We start from the raw sequence: 16,085 nt of genomic DNA, 5'->3' as shown, positions 1-16,085 counted from the left end.
ATATGACCTTCAAAATGTCTATGGAATTCATAGACAAATCTTAACGGACAAATCTTATCTATAGACGGGCGTACCGGACTACAACATTGGTATGGTCCGAGGCCTGTTCGATCGAGTGGAATATGTTTAGAATATCCGATAACGATTTTCGATCTTTCGATGTTGGCATGGCCCACGGACTACGTTAGTAATTTAGTAGAGTGGCGAGTATATTTTGTGACTTGGCGTTCCTAAAGGGTATATGTTGCACATGCTGCACATATATAGAGTTTAGGGACCCTTTAATCATGCAAAGTCACAAATACTCGCCACTCGACAGTGACTAGTGAGTATTATATTCTTTGCACTCGACTAAATTACTAAAGTAGTCTGAACTAGCCTTTTTTATGAGGCATTATTTTGACTGTGCATTATTTTGGCTGTGCATTATTGGCTGTTTGAAATTGACAGTACTGACACTTAAGCCTCCCATTCACACTCCTACATGGCCGCCTCGCCGTCCGCCTCATTATGTAGGATTGTGAATGTGGTCGCGATACATGGCGTATTACAAAACCCAGGTAGGATGCCACTTGGGTTCTACAAGCCCCGTCCACCGCTTGCAGTCCGCCGCGAAAGATTGTCTGTAGTTGGTCTGTAGTATGCCGTCCTGCGTGGTAGGACTGTCATGTAGCGAATTGGATCGTGAATTATGGACGGTATTGAACGGACGACAATCTGTTATGGCAGAACTATCTATTGCAAAAGTGACCAACTTTCAGCTGTAAATAATAGTTCCTAATCTCTCCGGTGGCGCTAGTTAGACTCTGGGACATGAGTATAACATGAACCATATTGAACTAAACCCGACTAAATTACGTAGGTTGTTTTTGGTAGTATTTCGGTGTATAGTGGCGCTGCATAATTACTGTTTTTTGATGGACACTTTTCGTACATAGAGATTTGGCTCCTTTATATAGTCTCCATGCCGTGAATGTTAATTTAATGCAGGACTGCAGTCCGCCATTTTCTTTACAATGTAAAACACGGGCTTAGCCGGTTTTATTGAAATATATAAAGTAATTCGCTGTGTATGTGATCAAAAATCACCAAAATAGCTATATTTTTTTTTAGAAATAGCACATAACGGAGCACCGAGACGAGGGCCTACCGCGAAAAACGAAAAGCGTAATTTTATTATCTGCCTCTCTATCACTAGGTATTCTAGTTTATCGCAAGAGCGATAGGGAGGCAGATAGCGAAATTTCGATTTTCGTCTTTCGTGGTAGGTCCTCTGGAAGGTAGGACTGCAATGTAGAAAGTGTGGTGTGAGTTATATCCTACTCCGCACTTCCGCAGTCCTGCGGGGCGGACTGCATTGTAGGATTGTGAATGGGGGGCTTTAGTGACTACTGAACTGACTGACATTTGACAATAGTGACAATTGAGTGACAATCGTCAAAACAAGACAAGACAGAAAAATGATGAAATTGATGAAATCCGAAAAAAATGTCTTTATTTTGAATCTTAATATTGATTGAGACCTTTTATTATCTACTGTTGCGGTCAATTTTGAGAAAAAATGATTAGGGAAGACGACCCCCAATTCCGAATTACACCGTTTCAGCAAATGGCTTCAGCATGTTCCGGTGCACTTGTAACCTCATTATTCAGTAAGAATAATATCTGAATATTTATTTTAATGTGACCTTTACATAATTTGTGTGTTATATTAACGTATTTTATTTTTTTAGTGACTCCCTTGGACGTGGTTAAAATACGTTTGCAAGCACAACAGAAGGCATTAATGTCTAATAAATGTTACCTATACTGCAATGGTTTGATGGAACATCTTTGCCCCTGTGGTGAAACAGGTTGGATACCACGCCGAGTACACTTCCAAGGAACTATGGTACCTAAACTTTTATTCAGTATATTTTGTTTTTAGGGTTCCGTACCTAGGAAAAAACGTAACCCTTATAGGATCACTTTGTTGTCCGTCCGTCTGTCCGTCCGTCCGTCCGTCTGTCCGTTTGTCTGTCAAGACCCTTTACCTCGGGATTGCATGGTCTACGGGCCCTTGAAGCCGTGAAAAAATCAAACTTCTAAGTAAACGTAAAAAAAGATACGGTCGTTTATGCTGCATAAAATGTATATTTCCACACTCAAGGGAATCAAAATTGATGGGGTACTTCCAGCTGACCTGGAACTATGAAATTTGGCAATTAATTTCGTTTTAAATACAAGTACAGGGAAAAATCTGAAAACTGTAGATTTGTAAAAAATTTATATTAAATTTGTACAGAACCCTCGGTGGGCGACACGGAGTAGGATGGAGATGGCAAGTGGGCGTTCCCGTCTATCCGACAGTTAGTAGCGACCGACTCACTTTATGCACAGACTATGCTCAGTTGTTGTGTAAACTTCATGCTCGAATGACATTCACGTCGTACGTACGCTCGTCTAACAAAAATTGATAATTAAATTTAAAATGCCGTATTGTGCAGTATTAAGCTGCAGAAATCACAGCGGTTTAAAAAATCTTTCACGTGGAGGTATTTCCTATCACCGGTGGTTATTTATTTAAATATAATCCGATAAATACGAAAAATCTGTTTCTATTGCATTATTTACGAATGTTCGTTAAGTAAATCTATATTTTATCAGTTAGAACTTAGAGTTCACAATCCTTTGTCACTATTCTTTACGTTTATCTGGAATATTCGCTATCCTAAATGTCAAATAACTTCGCTACTCAGATGCTGCGCAATGTCGATATTTATATCGATAAAGTTAAAGTTACGATATTTCAAGTTTGATGTTTGGTAGTTCGGTAATAAATTATTATTTTAGACACGTTTCTAATTATTATTTGGGATAATCAATGTCTTAGTAAATATGGCAGCTCTGGTCATCAAGCACTAAGTTAAGTCGGGGTCATTTCATGGCAACCTTTCAAACCTTCGTATTCCTTTATATAAGTTTTTGTTTTTTACACCTATCATATTTTCATCGTTAATATAATTAGACTAGGTACTTAATGCACTTATGCGTACAATGCATGCAATGTGCCATGAATAAACGTTTTATATTTTCTATTTCTTTATTATTAATTATTGTAGGTTACCACAAGATGCCGATATTAAAAATAAATGGGTCAATGCTACTGGGCAAGAAAATTAGTTTCCGCAAAAATATAGCACCATTTGCTAGGAGCATTTCTTAGAGAAAGATTTCTGGGGATAAAATTGCCATACATCTCATCTAGCGTCCACACGCCTAAAACTTAGTTACTAATTTAGTAATTATTAGTGACATTCGGGCTCACTTAATTAATAAAAAGTGTTCCGTACCACGCAAACTAGCGTGAAATATTGGAATTTTGCCGCCCCCCTTCCTGATTTGATAGGTCACAATCTTACAATCAAATCAAGTGGGATCGATGAGCCAGTTTCATGTATGCTTTCACACCATACAATTAATTTGACAATTTAATCAGGTTGTCCCGTCTAGATTGGCCTTAAATGCTGCTACAAGTAAATATATTGTTAAAGACGAATACTTACCTATGTAAGTAATTGCAGATTTGTGATCACAAAATAACAGCAATACCGAGTTAATAGACCTTTAAAGAACTATGATTTTATCTGTTTGACTTTAAGATATATTTAATGTTCACATTAACAACCTAGTTGGTCAATTAATAAGAAACAAATTTCTAGTTAGATATTTGTTGTACTGTACTACATATTATTTTTCATACAATCACGATTATCACTACCTATATTATAATCATAAATAAAGTATCATCTAAATGTGTATATGTGTATGTGTACATACGGTAATGAAATATCAATACCTAACTGAACACACAAATATCGATAAAACACTCCGATTACACTGTCCCCTCCCTATATCGAATGGAACGATGTTCCAACGGTTAGCTACTCGCAGGCGTGTAGAGATCTCGAAAACACCAGTGTAACGTGACCGTGAGATCCGTAACAAACCATGCGTAATTAGACCTTACTTATACTGGTTTTTTAGCCCTTTTCTCGCCTGTAATAAGTAAGTGATTTTAAAACTATAAAATAACGCCATCTGGTGTTGAGTAGTTGTATTAGGTGAACGTTGAGCGAGCTTTTGTGAGATGAATGAGATAATGAAAGAGTCGTATGTCATATAGCTTTGACATTATAATTTAAACCGTCACTCATGTAGCCTACAGTTGATATTCGTTCGAGAAATGTCCACCGGTAATAACTTTTTGGTATGGAAAGTTGCTACGAATCAGAGCAATTTTGTAAGTGTGTGACGTATTTTAACGTGGCTATGAATGTGTGAGTTTAGCGACACTGGTTTTCATACTAAATAGGAGTCATTTCACATCCACTAGTTTATTAATTCGTGGTGGGCGAGTCCGACTCGCACCTGGCCAGTTTTATTATTTCTTCTAATAATGTGCCTAATAATTTCCCTTATTGTTTTAAGCCTTTTATCTTAATAATGACTTATTTCAGGCCTTGAGTAATATTCACTAATAGCATTAAGTAATAAATTTTTAAATGTTACAGGACGCTTTCTATAAAATTGCAAAATTGGAAGGAGTTCCTGCTTTATGGTCAGGTTTGAGTCCAACACTGATTTTGGCTCTACCCTGTACTGTGATATATTTTGTCACATATGAACAACTCAGATACAAAACAAAAACATTATATAATAGCCTTACAAAGACAAGTAAGTTTCAGTTTTATTAAACCTGTTAGGGAGCAGCCCACCATACTTACAATTAGCATTTAAAAAAACTATTACTCTGTTTAGGAGTTTATGGAAGACATAGATAGTTTAAGTACATTGTAATATGCCTACTTGAATAATAAACTATCTTTCTCTTTCTTCCCTTTGCTTCTACATAATTTAATAAATTAAGGATGTTAATCTTATGATGCTTAATTTAGTTTATACAACTTAGTTATAAGAATAATAGCTTTAATTAACATAGGAGAACTCAATATACAATTTTCACCTCATCAGCTTGAACAAGCCTACTTTCCTCACTCCAGGGAGTGACGAAAGTGCGACTTTCCTTTTAATTTAGTGAAGGCCATGAACTGCCACTTCATACTTCTATTACAATTTATTTTTCTCTGTATTATTCTGTGTAATTCGAATTACATTTTAACCTTTAATATGTTCTCACTACTGAGGTGAAAAATTATATGTGCAACACGAGAGCAAAAATATTTTACATCTCGTGTTTTTGAGTCCCTCGCTACGCTCAAGATTCTAAGCTCAATTATGGAATCTTTTGCTTTGTCGTGACTCAAAATAAACACTCGCAAGGAAAACGAACTTTCCTCTCTTGTTGCACAAATAACTATTCTAGGTTGAGTATTTACAGTTGAGCTCAGCTCTGGTGCCTCTGGTGGAAGAGAAGAATGTTACACCAGCCATTGTCAGTGTGCTCCGTGGACCCCTAGGATTCCGCAAAGCCCCTGTGGGGGCTCCGTGATTAAAAGTGAAACGAAATCAATAACCATCTCTTCTATATCTCTGGTCCACAGTTAATTTAACAAACGATTTTGTTTAATTTGGGGCCCCATCTAATATTTTGCTTTCCAAAAGGGTTCCGTCGCCAAAAAAGTTCGAGAACCGCTGGGTTACACAATAATATCCTTGTTCCACAACAATTATTCTTGTTACTGTAATTTCCCTTGTGCTTGGAGAGATACCTGATTTATTTTATTGTATTAATAGCTTTTGCCGACAACTTTGTCTGCATAGAATGACACTTTCCATGATAAAAACTATCCTATGTATCCAAATTACATTGAATTGGTTCAGCGGTTTAAGTGTAAAGAGGTAGTAAAGAGGTGTAAAGAGTTGTTTTGGCATAATTTGTAATATTAGTTGGGATACACAGCTTAAATATACAAAAACATTTGCTATCATTATTTTTTAAATCTGTGAATCATACCATTAATCTTAAAATATTTCAGCTGATCAGCCCATGTGGATACCATTAATGTCTGGTGCAACAGCAAGGACCATAGCTGTGACTATTGTCAGCCCACTGGAACTGATAAGAACAAAAATGCAGTCAAAAAAACTCACTTACTCAGGTAAAACTAAGCTTTTGTTTAATTAACGGTCTAAGAGACATCACCGGAAAAAATATTTTTAGAATAACAAAATCCCACTAGTTTGTGTGTCATATTTATTTGATCTCGGCACCTGGCACATTTTCACTAGTGGAAACAAAATGAGGTTGTAAAGCCAATTGAAGTTGTGCAATGTATTAGAACTCTGACTTTGATGCGGAATTATAGCTGATTATACATTTAATTTGAATATAATATTGGCAGGCGTGCCAATTGGGGGAAAAGTAGTGCCAAGTGAAGTCCAAACCATGATGTGTGATTGTGAAGTGAAAAATCGCTTAATATTTCGTCAAAACTTAAGTACTACCTGATTACTAATTAGGTTCCATTGAATATGTCTATGTAGTTGGCATTCGCTAGCGTAAAAACAATTCTTGGGATTAAGTTGGACTCGAAGCTTCCTTTCCTACTTAGGTAGTAATACTGAACTGAGACAAAAAGCTCGGACAATGCTAAGAATAATTTTCAACAAAACCTTAGCATGTTAAATGAAAGTTAGCATATTAAATGAAAGTTAGCATATTGCATAACTGTATTCCATTGACTATTTAAATAGTCCTCGCACCCTAGAACTCGGCTGGTACACGGGCTAGAGCAGCATCCTTTAGGTCAAGGGTATCTGTTCTTTTTGGCTCTGTGGATGTGTCTCTAATGTCCGGAACACCATTGTTCTGGGTAAAAGAAAGACATAGGTTCTATACCTCTACATTGTCTACAAAAAGAGACAGAGTAGTCATATTCGTTTTTGTTATTTTTTTATTGTTACCTACAATAGTTATTTGTTTTACATGGGGGCAAAGGGGGAAGGGAGCAAAATTGTTGTTTAACCGCTCGTGCTAATATTGATACTCGAGCACGCGAAAGATTCCATTGAACCACGAGCGTAGCGAGTGGTTCGAGAAATGGAATCTTGAGCGTTGCGAAGGTTTCAAGGCACGAGGGTTATAGCGGAAGTAGAGGTCCACGCCGCGCCGGCGTGCCGCCGCCGACCAACCTCAGCGCGCCGCCGCCGCCGGGTCGTTCAAAATTTCGCGCCGACCTCGAAATTCGAATAAATATGATGACCAAACCGACCAAAACAAACAATGCGCTGTCGCCATTCCGTGCGCTAGCGACTGGTCGCTGCATGCATCACTCCCGCCCGCTCCACTGACCCCCATCCCCACCGCATCATCTATCCATCACGCCGCGTGAGTGAACTGAACGAACGAACGCTGGCTCACTCACTTCATTGCAGTGCTTGGCTTGACAAATGATTCGTGATATCCTCATATCCAACCCCAAGAAAGCAATTTTAAAAATAATATCATTAACATTTTTTTTTTTACAAACTGACACAGTTCTACTTAAATACCTATTTTACGAGACTTGTGGAACTGTACTGCAGATACGGTACATATGAATCATAAAATGATACGTAATATCCATATATCGAACGGGAAATACCTCTTTAACCCTTTAACTGCGCCTTTTCATCGGTTGGTATAGTTTGTGTTGTTTTTGACACAAAATATCAAGATTGTATCCTTCAGATACGATATATGTACCTTACTGAGTTTTTTTTGTAAAATATACCATAAATAATACGTAATATCTTGATATCTAACCCCAAGACAGCAATTTTGAAAATAATTGTATTAAGTTTTTTTTTAATATTTTTCGTGTGTATAATTTTTCAATATTAAAAAAAAAACTTAATGAAATTATTTTCAAAATTGCTGTCTTGGGGTTAGATATCAAGATATTACGTATTATTTATGGTATATTTTACAAAAAAAACTCAGTAAGGTACATATATCGTATCTGAAGGATACAATCTTGATATTTTGTGTCAAAAACAACACAAACTATACCAACCGATGAAAAGGCGCAGTTAAAGGGTTAAAGAGGTATTTCCCGTTCGATATATGGATATTACGTATCATTTTATGATTCATATGTACCGTATCTGCAGTACAGTTCCACAAGTCTCGTAAAATAGGTATTTAAGTAGAACTGTGTCAGTTTGTAAAAAAAAAATGTTAATGATATTATTTTTAAAATTGCTTTCTTGGGGTTGGATATGAGGATATCACGTATCATTTGTGGTATATTGTACAAGAAAAAATCAGCCATATCGTATCTGGAGGAGCCCAAACTTGGTATGTTTCGAAAATTCTTTTTTGTTTTAATTTAAAAAAAAAATGGCCGAAATGTAATGATGTGATATATTTTTAGAATCGCTTCAAAAAGCCCTTTCGTATGATACCACACAAGATAGGTTTTGGAAAAAAAAAAACCTGACAAAAAAAGTTTTACCATATATGGATATAATGCAATTTTCTCATTAGTTTTTGAACAATCAAGAGGGCCTTTACCAGTTGGTGTGGTGAAAAGGTTTTTTTTCGATAATGGCACGCCTCATTTTGCTAATCCGTTACTCTGACGTCTGTGACCTCCACCGACGAACAGCTGCCAGGTGCCGTGATTACGGAGTTAAAAATTCATACTACACCTTAACATCTGGTTGGCTGGGTCAAAGGTTGACTGGAAGAGATCCCTTATAGGGATAAGTCCGCCTTTGTACATTGTATATATTTATGTTCTTTTATTGTGTTTGTAATCTGTCTTATGTACAATAAAGTGTTTACATACATACATACATCTAGTTTTTAAGTTTCAATGTAAATAAACTAACACAATATGGATTTTGAAATCTGAATTAAACAATTTTTATTTTTATTTTATTTATTTATTTAACACTCATTAGACGAACTAGAGGAGTGTCTTGCAGTAAATTGCAAACTTTTTCCGGGACTTTTTTGCGCCACACCACATGTCATGCGCAACAATAAATTCAATAATTAGGGAACAAATCAAATGATTTTATCCAATGTGTTTTGCGTATTATTATTTTTTATCCAACTCATATCAATATAAATAATAAAATACTATTAATCTATCACTTGCTCTTTCAGAAATCAATGCCGCATTAAGACAGGTTGTGAAATACGAAGGTTACCGAGGATTATTTAGAGGACTGGGATCTACTCTTCTCAGAGATGTGCCATTTTCCGGTAAACTATTTCAAGTGTCTTTTTTACTCCAATAAATATACTAAATCACTACATAATACCATGAAATACCTATACTTAACATCCCTACTTTAATTTCAGGTATATATTGGACAACATTTGAAACTGTAAAAAGAAAGTTCAGTCCGCCTGATGCCAATCCTGAGAAAAACACATTTTTATTCAATTTCTTTTGTGGTTCAGTTGCAGGCAGTGTAAGTATTTGCAATTTAAATATTTGGTTAATCGGGTTTATTATGATCAATAAGTACCATTATCTGATTAAGACACTAACACTTAAAGAAGAAAACAAGCTCCTGGTGGCAGAAAGGAGAATCCTCCGAAGGATCCTGAGCCCCGTAAGAAGAGCAGATGGCAGTTTCAGACTCCGTAAAAACGCCGAGATTGAAGATCTTGTTGGCTGCGCCCAATATTATCGGCGAGACAAAAGCCCACCGCCTCCGCTGGCTTGGCCACGTATTAAGAATGGATGAGGATCGCGGCGCTAAAAGGGTATATCTGGCTGGGACGCTCGGTAGGGCGAAGGCCGATCGGGGTCGGGTCTAGGTATCGATGGGGCGATGGGGTTGAAGCGGACTTGTGCGATCTTCAAGTCGATAACTGGCGGGAGATTGCGCAGGATCGGGACAACTGGCGTTTACTCGTGTCGGAGGCCAAGACACATTTTGGGTCGCTGCGCCATTAAGTAGTAGTATCTAAATCAAATTTAATTAAGATTCGTAAGTACTTACCTACACAAAGTATAAGGTTTGCTAAACGACCTAAACATTTTATTTCTTTCACTCCAACTGAAATAACAACAACACATAGGTGTTGTCATTTTTCTTATAGACAATGTTATATAAATATTATCTTTACAGCTGGCTGCTTTCATCACACTACCTTTTGACGTAGTGAAGACACACCAACAAATTGAATTGGGTGAAAAGGAAATTTACTCAGGTTTGTCATTAGCCGGGTCCACACAGAGCGAGCATACGCGCGAGGCAATTCCCTCGCGCACAAAACGGCCGGTGTAGACGTGCCGCGGCCAAGGCGGCGCGCGCGAGGCACGTCTAAAAATGTCGATACTACACGCGCGCCGTAGTATCGACATTTTGCCTCACGCGTATGCTGGCTCTGTGTGGACCCGGCTATTCAGTATTTACACCTCCAACAGAAAATCTACCCAGTAAATATACCTACTTATCAATCTTGTCATACCATTTTAAGTAAGTTTCGTACCGAGATTTTGCTAGTATAGTTCACTGCAAAGATACCTACATACCCTGGCATCCAAAGAAATGTCTATGCTTGGAGGAATTGGAGGTGAGCCGGGGTGGGGTGAAGGGGCCCAGATACCTCTGTGGCCACTGAGCCACATAATTCTGATCTTAACTGTAGCAAAGTACGAAAGTACTGTATGTACTCAGCAACATTAATACTAAACGCATACATTTTGTACTTTAATCCTTTGTGATAAGACTGATAATTTCTAAAGGCTATCGATATTTATGTCTCAGTGATACAAATGAAAGGAAATGATATTACCGCTGCTGTCGCTTGCTTTCTCTCACTGTCAAAATTGTCATCGTGTCCAAAATACTGGACATAACCTTTGACCCTCTTTTAGGGCACCGTAGCCAAAATGGCTAAAGCGCGAAACCCTTATATATATACTTATATGGCTTTGTGTTGTATGAAGGTACGAAACCCTCCATTATCCGTGGCCCGACACGCACGTGGCTGGTTTTTGCATTTTTTTCCTAACCAGAATCATTACAATGAGCATTAAGGAGGTTCGAACTTCGAACTCACGATTTTTCCTGTTTTTGTCGATTTAAGGGTAAAAAGCATTAGATTATGACCTATGCTTTAATGTGTTTGTATTGTAAATATCAATAGAAATTTCAAGAGTATCTACCTATAATAAAATTTGTATTATTTATTTTACAGACAACAAACATCGTCAGAGGGCTTCCAATATGCAAGATATCGCTAAAAATATCTACAAAAACCATGGTGTTAAAGGGCTTTTCACAGGCTTGCTACCTCGAATATTTAAAGTAGCACCAGCATGTGCTATAATGATAGCAACTTTCGAATATGGAAAACAGTTTTTCCAAACATATAATACACAGAAATACAAGGAAAAGATGCAAAGGTAACATCACATATCCACTACCTACTTTTGGTATTAAATTGCTTATCAAGTTATCATTAATGTAGTTGTTCAGCAATTTTCAGTTAATGCTACCGGGTTCATGATAATTATCTTTTACATTGGCCGAAAAAGATAAGTACTTTTTCTGATGGCTTCTTGTGTCAGTTCCTCTTAAATATCGTGAGGGCCCTCCACACTCGTGCCCTACTGCCCGAATCACGGCGCGAATTTACTCTGACCTCCACCGATGAACAGCTGCCCGATTCCCAGATATAGATAATAAGGATAATATAGGAAACTGACTAGACAGGTTTCGTTACTCTTGAAATTGTTGACAATTTTACGGGGCTCGTTCTTAGTTTATAAGTGACATGATTATTAAAATAGGTAAATGTTACAAAAACATATAATCGTGCACAAAACACTCAGGATCTCCGCTGATATTAGACCATAATGTTATAATGCTTGCCTGAGGCCTGAGAAATCGCCTAGAAGATCCTTGAATTTAGAAAAAACATTGATTTCCTAGGGGAACTCAAAACAATTTCGTCAAATACCTCCAATCAAGGTGATTCACACATGTAATATTAGGTGATATTTATCGCAGAATCGCCAAACTAGTTTATTTTAACTATTTCCATATTCCAGGAGTGGCATAAAAGTCCAAATATATAAGGATTAAGTGACTTGAAGTTAGCTTTACAAGGTACCTGTAGATTTAGTTGGTTAGTAGGCTACAATAAATTGATTATAGGCGTAATTACTAGTAATTTTAACAAATTGAACATCATAGTAAAGTAGGTATATCTAATAATATTTGAATGATAGGTATACATATGTACACTAATAAACAATTATTATAAGTAGTAAATTAAATCACACCTTTGGAATTGCTTGGAAAGTATCTATTAGGGATGTACCGACTGGCGACTAGTCGGGAAAGCCGATTATCCGGCCACATTTGTAGTCGGCGATTAGTCGGCCAAAATGGCCGATTAGTCGGCTTATTATTAGTTACAGAAAATCAGGACATTGGTTTAACCAAATAAACACCAAATATTTATCAAATGGTGAATAACCTTTTTACTCAAATTTATAAAATTATACTTTATACCTATTAAGGGTGCACACGAATGTTTTTGTTCATATTATTATTATATTTCATTTATGTGTAGGGAGTAGATAAAAAGATAGATTCATTTATTTCTTAAATAACAAGACATAAATAGTACTTGACACAAAATGACACCAGCAACAAAATGTTTTCACTAAAAGATCGTCAACTTAAGATTTAAACAGCAAATTCAACAATTTATAAACTAAAATATTAGAATAAACATAAATAAATGAACAATGTCACACACAAAAAAAAGAGATGTCAAGCTGGAGCAAACCTAGGTTTTGTCGAAATATCAAAAAACTCAAAAAAGTATGTACCTATGTCGTCGCAGTTCATACAATAACTATTATGTAGTTGTACAATATTAATAGTATTACAGTACCTAGGTAATTTTTATTTTTGCTCAAGATGCTTAAATGGCTTTTGGACGAATCTTTTTAGTTCGGATATTTGTTGCCGTAATATCATGTAACATATGAATTTCCTTTATTAAATTGTCATTGAATTGCTTAAAATATTAAATTAAATGTACAAAAATTGCGCACAGAAAACTATTAAGGCGACTTTTAAAAGAACTTAGACACAGCTACTGCAGTGACCACCCGAATGTAAACTTTAAAGAGAAATAATGATGTAATGGATTTGGCCGACTAATTGACTAGTCGGCCATCCGAGCGCCGATGTTCCACAACCACTAAAAGGTGTACTTAATTATTTTATAAAGTATGTATTCCAATTGAACATACATACGTCATGTATTCATGTACTTATTATCTACATGCTTACTGTGATCGTCAAATTAGCTTACCAAACGAAAACCAAAAATTGACAATCGGGGGAAATAATTCGTGTATAAGCGTATTTTGCCATAGTTGTTGTGAATGGGAATGGTGTGTACAACATACTAAAAGTAACGGGGGGTGGGGGTGAAGAAAACGGAGGGGGGCGGGGTTATAGTTCCCTTTTTATAATTTTTCGTAAATAACTCGTAATCGGTGGCCCATAGCAAAAATATTAAATAGACATACAGGGTGTCCCTAAAATAGCACGTCAAACTGACATTGGAAGTAGGAAAACCTAGTAGCAGCCTGCATACCATACCTCGTGGAAGAGATCCCTTCGCCTTTGTACACATTAACTGTATTATCTCTGTGTTAGTGTTTACTACTACTATGGCAAAATTTGCTTATACACGAATTATTTCCCTTGTATTTCCTTCGTTTGGTGGCCTAAACGTTTAATTTATTTTTATTGTAGTATAATTTTGTTGTATACCTATTTAGTTTTCAAGTAGATATGATAGACTTATGAATTTTCTTATAAAAGAAAGGAAAGAAAGTAAAAAAATGTGTCAAAAGAAGCATAAAATGTGAGCTTTGTCTAAAGTTAAGCAATGCAGATATTTCATTATAATAATATTTGTCACCTCTATTTAATCCCTCACTTGGAGAAATAGCAAATGAGGATAGTAACACCTTATACCTTATCCTTATCACTATAAGACCCAGTTTCGGCACATTATTGAGAAGAAAATGTTTTATAAAGAGAAATATTTATTGACAACTTTTTTTTTTTTCATACTTAGTTGAAAATTGCAATAAAAAATAGTTATGTAATATATACATCAACATCACTTTTTTTTTAAAGAGATAAAGATAAATCTATTACTTACTAAAAAAAATTCTTTTCAGACATCAAGAACTAGTTTTGACAGCCAATGCAAGTAGGACGGAATATTCCTAAATATAGTTTATGTATTATTGCAAAGGATCAATATATCAAGTTTGCTATGACAAAGCTATTGCAATTTGTTTATCTTCAGTATTTGAAATACTGGATTGAATGAAAATTTGTCTTCTTTTGATGAACAATAGGGGCTTAGTTCAATGTATGTAAATAATGGATCTACATTTTGTAAATAGGCACAATAAAACTGAAATGTTATAAACTGGATGTCTATTATTTTTTTACCTGAAATTGTGTTTGCTGGATGTGTGTAATAAACTACCTCTACCTTCCATAGTGTAAACTGTCTCTTAACCTTTTCGACGACGTGTCAAACAAAAGCTGTCACTCGGACACCACATCACCAAATTAAGTGTCAAAACTGAAATTGAACTTTGTGCATATGCACATAGGTCTATGTTGCTCTGTGGTCTGTGACGGACTAATCCGTCTCCGGCGTTGGAGCTACGGTGCGGATAAGATCGATCAGAACAGGATCATTGGTGTCGAAAAGGTATAAGTAAACATCTTTATGAGGGGTACACTACATAATTCCGAAAAATGTTATGCCGAATTTTATTATTCCGATTTTTAAATGCTCGACCTATCAAAATTCCGACTCGTAATTACGAATGATGAAAATCACGAAGATTTATATTTCCGAAAAGCCGAATTTTGTAAATTCCGAACCACATAATTCCTATTATAACAATTCCGATGGTGACAAACACCGAATTTAATAGAATAGAATCAGTGTTGGCCGTAATTGTTAATTTTAATTAACCATTGATCAATTTTATTAACCATTAGTTCCGCCATTAACCAATTGCATTAAAGTTAATTCGGATTAAAGTTAATTCGGATTAAATTTTTGAGACGTTAATGGCCATTGAAGTTAATTCGGATTAACTTTAATTCGGATTAACTTCAATGGCCATTAAAGTTTCAAAAAATTAATTAGAATTACTCTCAATTGCATTAACGTCTAATAAAATTACATTCGTGATATTTTAAAATGAGACAGCAAAATGACCCTGACTGAACCCTGGCAGTAGTAGCAGTACCTACCTACTACCTAGTAGAATTCTCGTTTGGTGCAACACAGACATACTCGGTTTTGGTCATTTAAATCGTCTTGATGAGCACTTCGGAGAGCCGTACCCATGATAGAGCTGATGCTGAACCCTGGCAGTACCTAATGGATGTAAGGTTTGGTGCAACATAGGCACACGCTGTTTTAGTCATCCGACTCGTCTTGATGAGCACTTCGGAGAGCCATACCCATGATAGAGCTGATGCTGAACCCTGGCAGTACCTAATGGATCTAAGGTTTGGTGCAACATAGGCACACGCTGTTTTAGTCATCCGACTCGTCTTGATGAGCACTTAGGAGAGCAGTACCCATGATAGAGCTGATGCTGAACCCTGGCAGTACCTAGTGGATCTAAGGTTTGGTGCAACATAGGCACACGCTGTTTTAGTCACCCGACTCGTCTTGATGAGCACTTAGGAGAGCAGTACCCATGATAGAGCTGATGCTGAACCCTGGCAGTACCTAGTGGATCTAAGGTTTGGTGCAACATAGGCACACGCTGTTTTAGTCACCCGACTCGTCTTGATGAGCACTTAGGAGAGCGGTACCCATGATAGAGCTGATGCTGAACCCTGGCAGTACCTAGTGGATCTAAGGTTTGGTGCAACATAGGCACACGCTGTTTTAGTCACCCGACTCGTCTTGATGAGCACTTAGGAGAGCAGTACCCATGATAGAGCTGATGCTGAACCCTGGCACTACCTAGTGGATCTAAGGTTTGGTGCAACATAGGCACACGCTGTTTTAGTCACCCGACTCGTCTTGATGAGCACTTAGGAGAGCGGTACCC

The 16,085-nt window shown here is 36.7% G+C and overlaps 1 protein-coding gene across 2 annotated transcripts; it reads left to right on the top strand.

Moving 5' to 3' along the window:
* Positions 1-1,416: 1,416 nt before the first annotated feature.
* On the top strand, positions 1,417-14,279 carry LOC134752524 (probable mitochondrial glutathione transporter SLC25A40). Of its 2 annotated transcripts, none has more exons than XM_063688218.1 (9): positions 1,417-1,652; positions 1,734-1,891; positions 4,554-4,716; positions 5,979-6,101; positions 9,098-9,196; positions 9,296-9,408; positions 10,075-10,156; positions 11,150-11,357; positions 14,169-14,279. In XM_063688218.1, the coding sequence occupies exons 1-9, from the start codon at positions 1,562-1,564 to the stop codon at positions 14,218-14,220; spliced, it is 1,089 nt and encodes a 362-aa protein (XP_063544288.1). In that variant the 5' UTR covers positions 1,417-1,561; the 3' UTR covers positions 14,221-14,279. The 2 variants fall into 2 exon arrangements, with proteins under 2 accessions (XP_063544288.1, XP_063544294.1); XM_063688224.1 differs by lacking the exon at positions 14,169-14,279 and adding an exon at positions 12,006-12,054.
* The last annotated feature ends 1,806 nt before the right edge of the window (positions 14,280-16,085 follow it).

Source organism: Cydia strobilella, chromosome 2, assembly GCF_947568885.1.
Source record: "Cydia strobilella chromosome 2, ilCydStro3.1, whole genome shotgun sequence".
Lineage (NCBI taxonomy): Eukaryota > Metazoa > Arthropoda > Insecta > Lepidoptera > Tortricidae > Cydia > Cydia strobilella.
Note: the sequence above shows the minus strand (reverse complement) of the source record. Positions and strands in the feature narration are given on the sequence as shown.

Excerpts from the sequence above, each read along its gene's own strand:
- LOC134752524 (XM_063688218.1), top strand. The coding sequence starts at position 1,562 with ATGATTAGGGAAGACGACCCCCAATTCCGAATTACACCGTTTCAGCAA. Across the intron at positions 10,157-11,149 it reads TGAAAAGGAAATTTACTCAG|ACAACAAACATCGTCAGAGG; the intron begins GTTTGTCATTAG and ends TTTATTTTACAG. Across the intron at positions 11,358-14,168 it reads TACAAGGAAAAGATGCAAAG|ACATCAAGAACTAGTTTTGA; the intron begins GTAACATCACAT and ends AATTCTTTTCAG.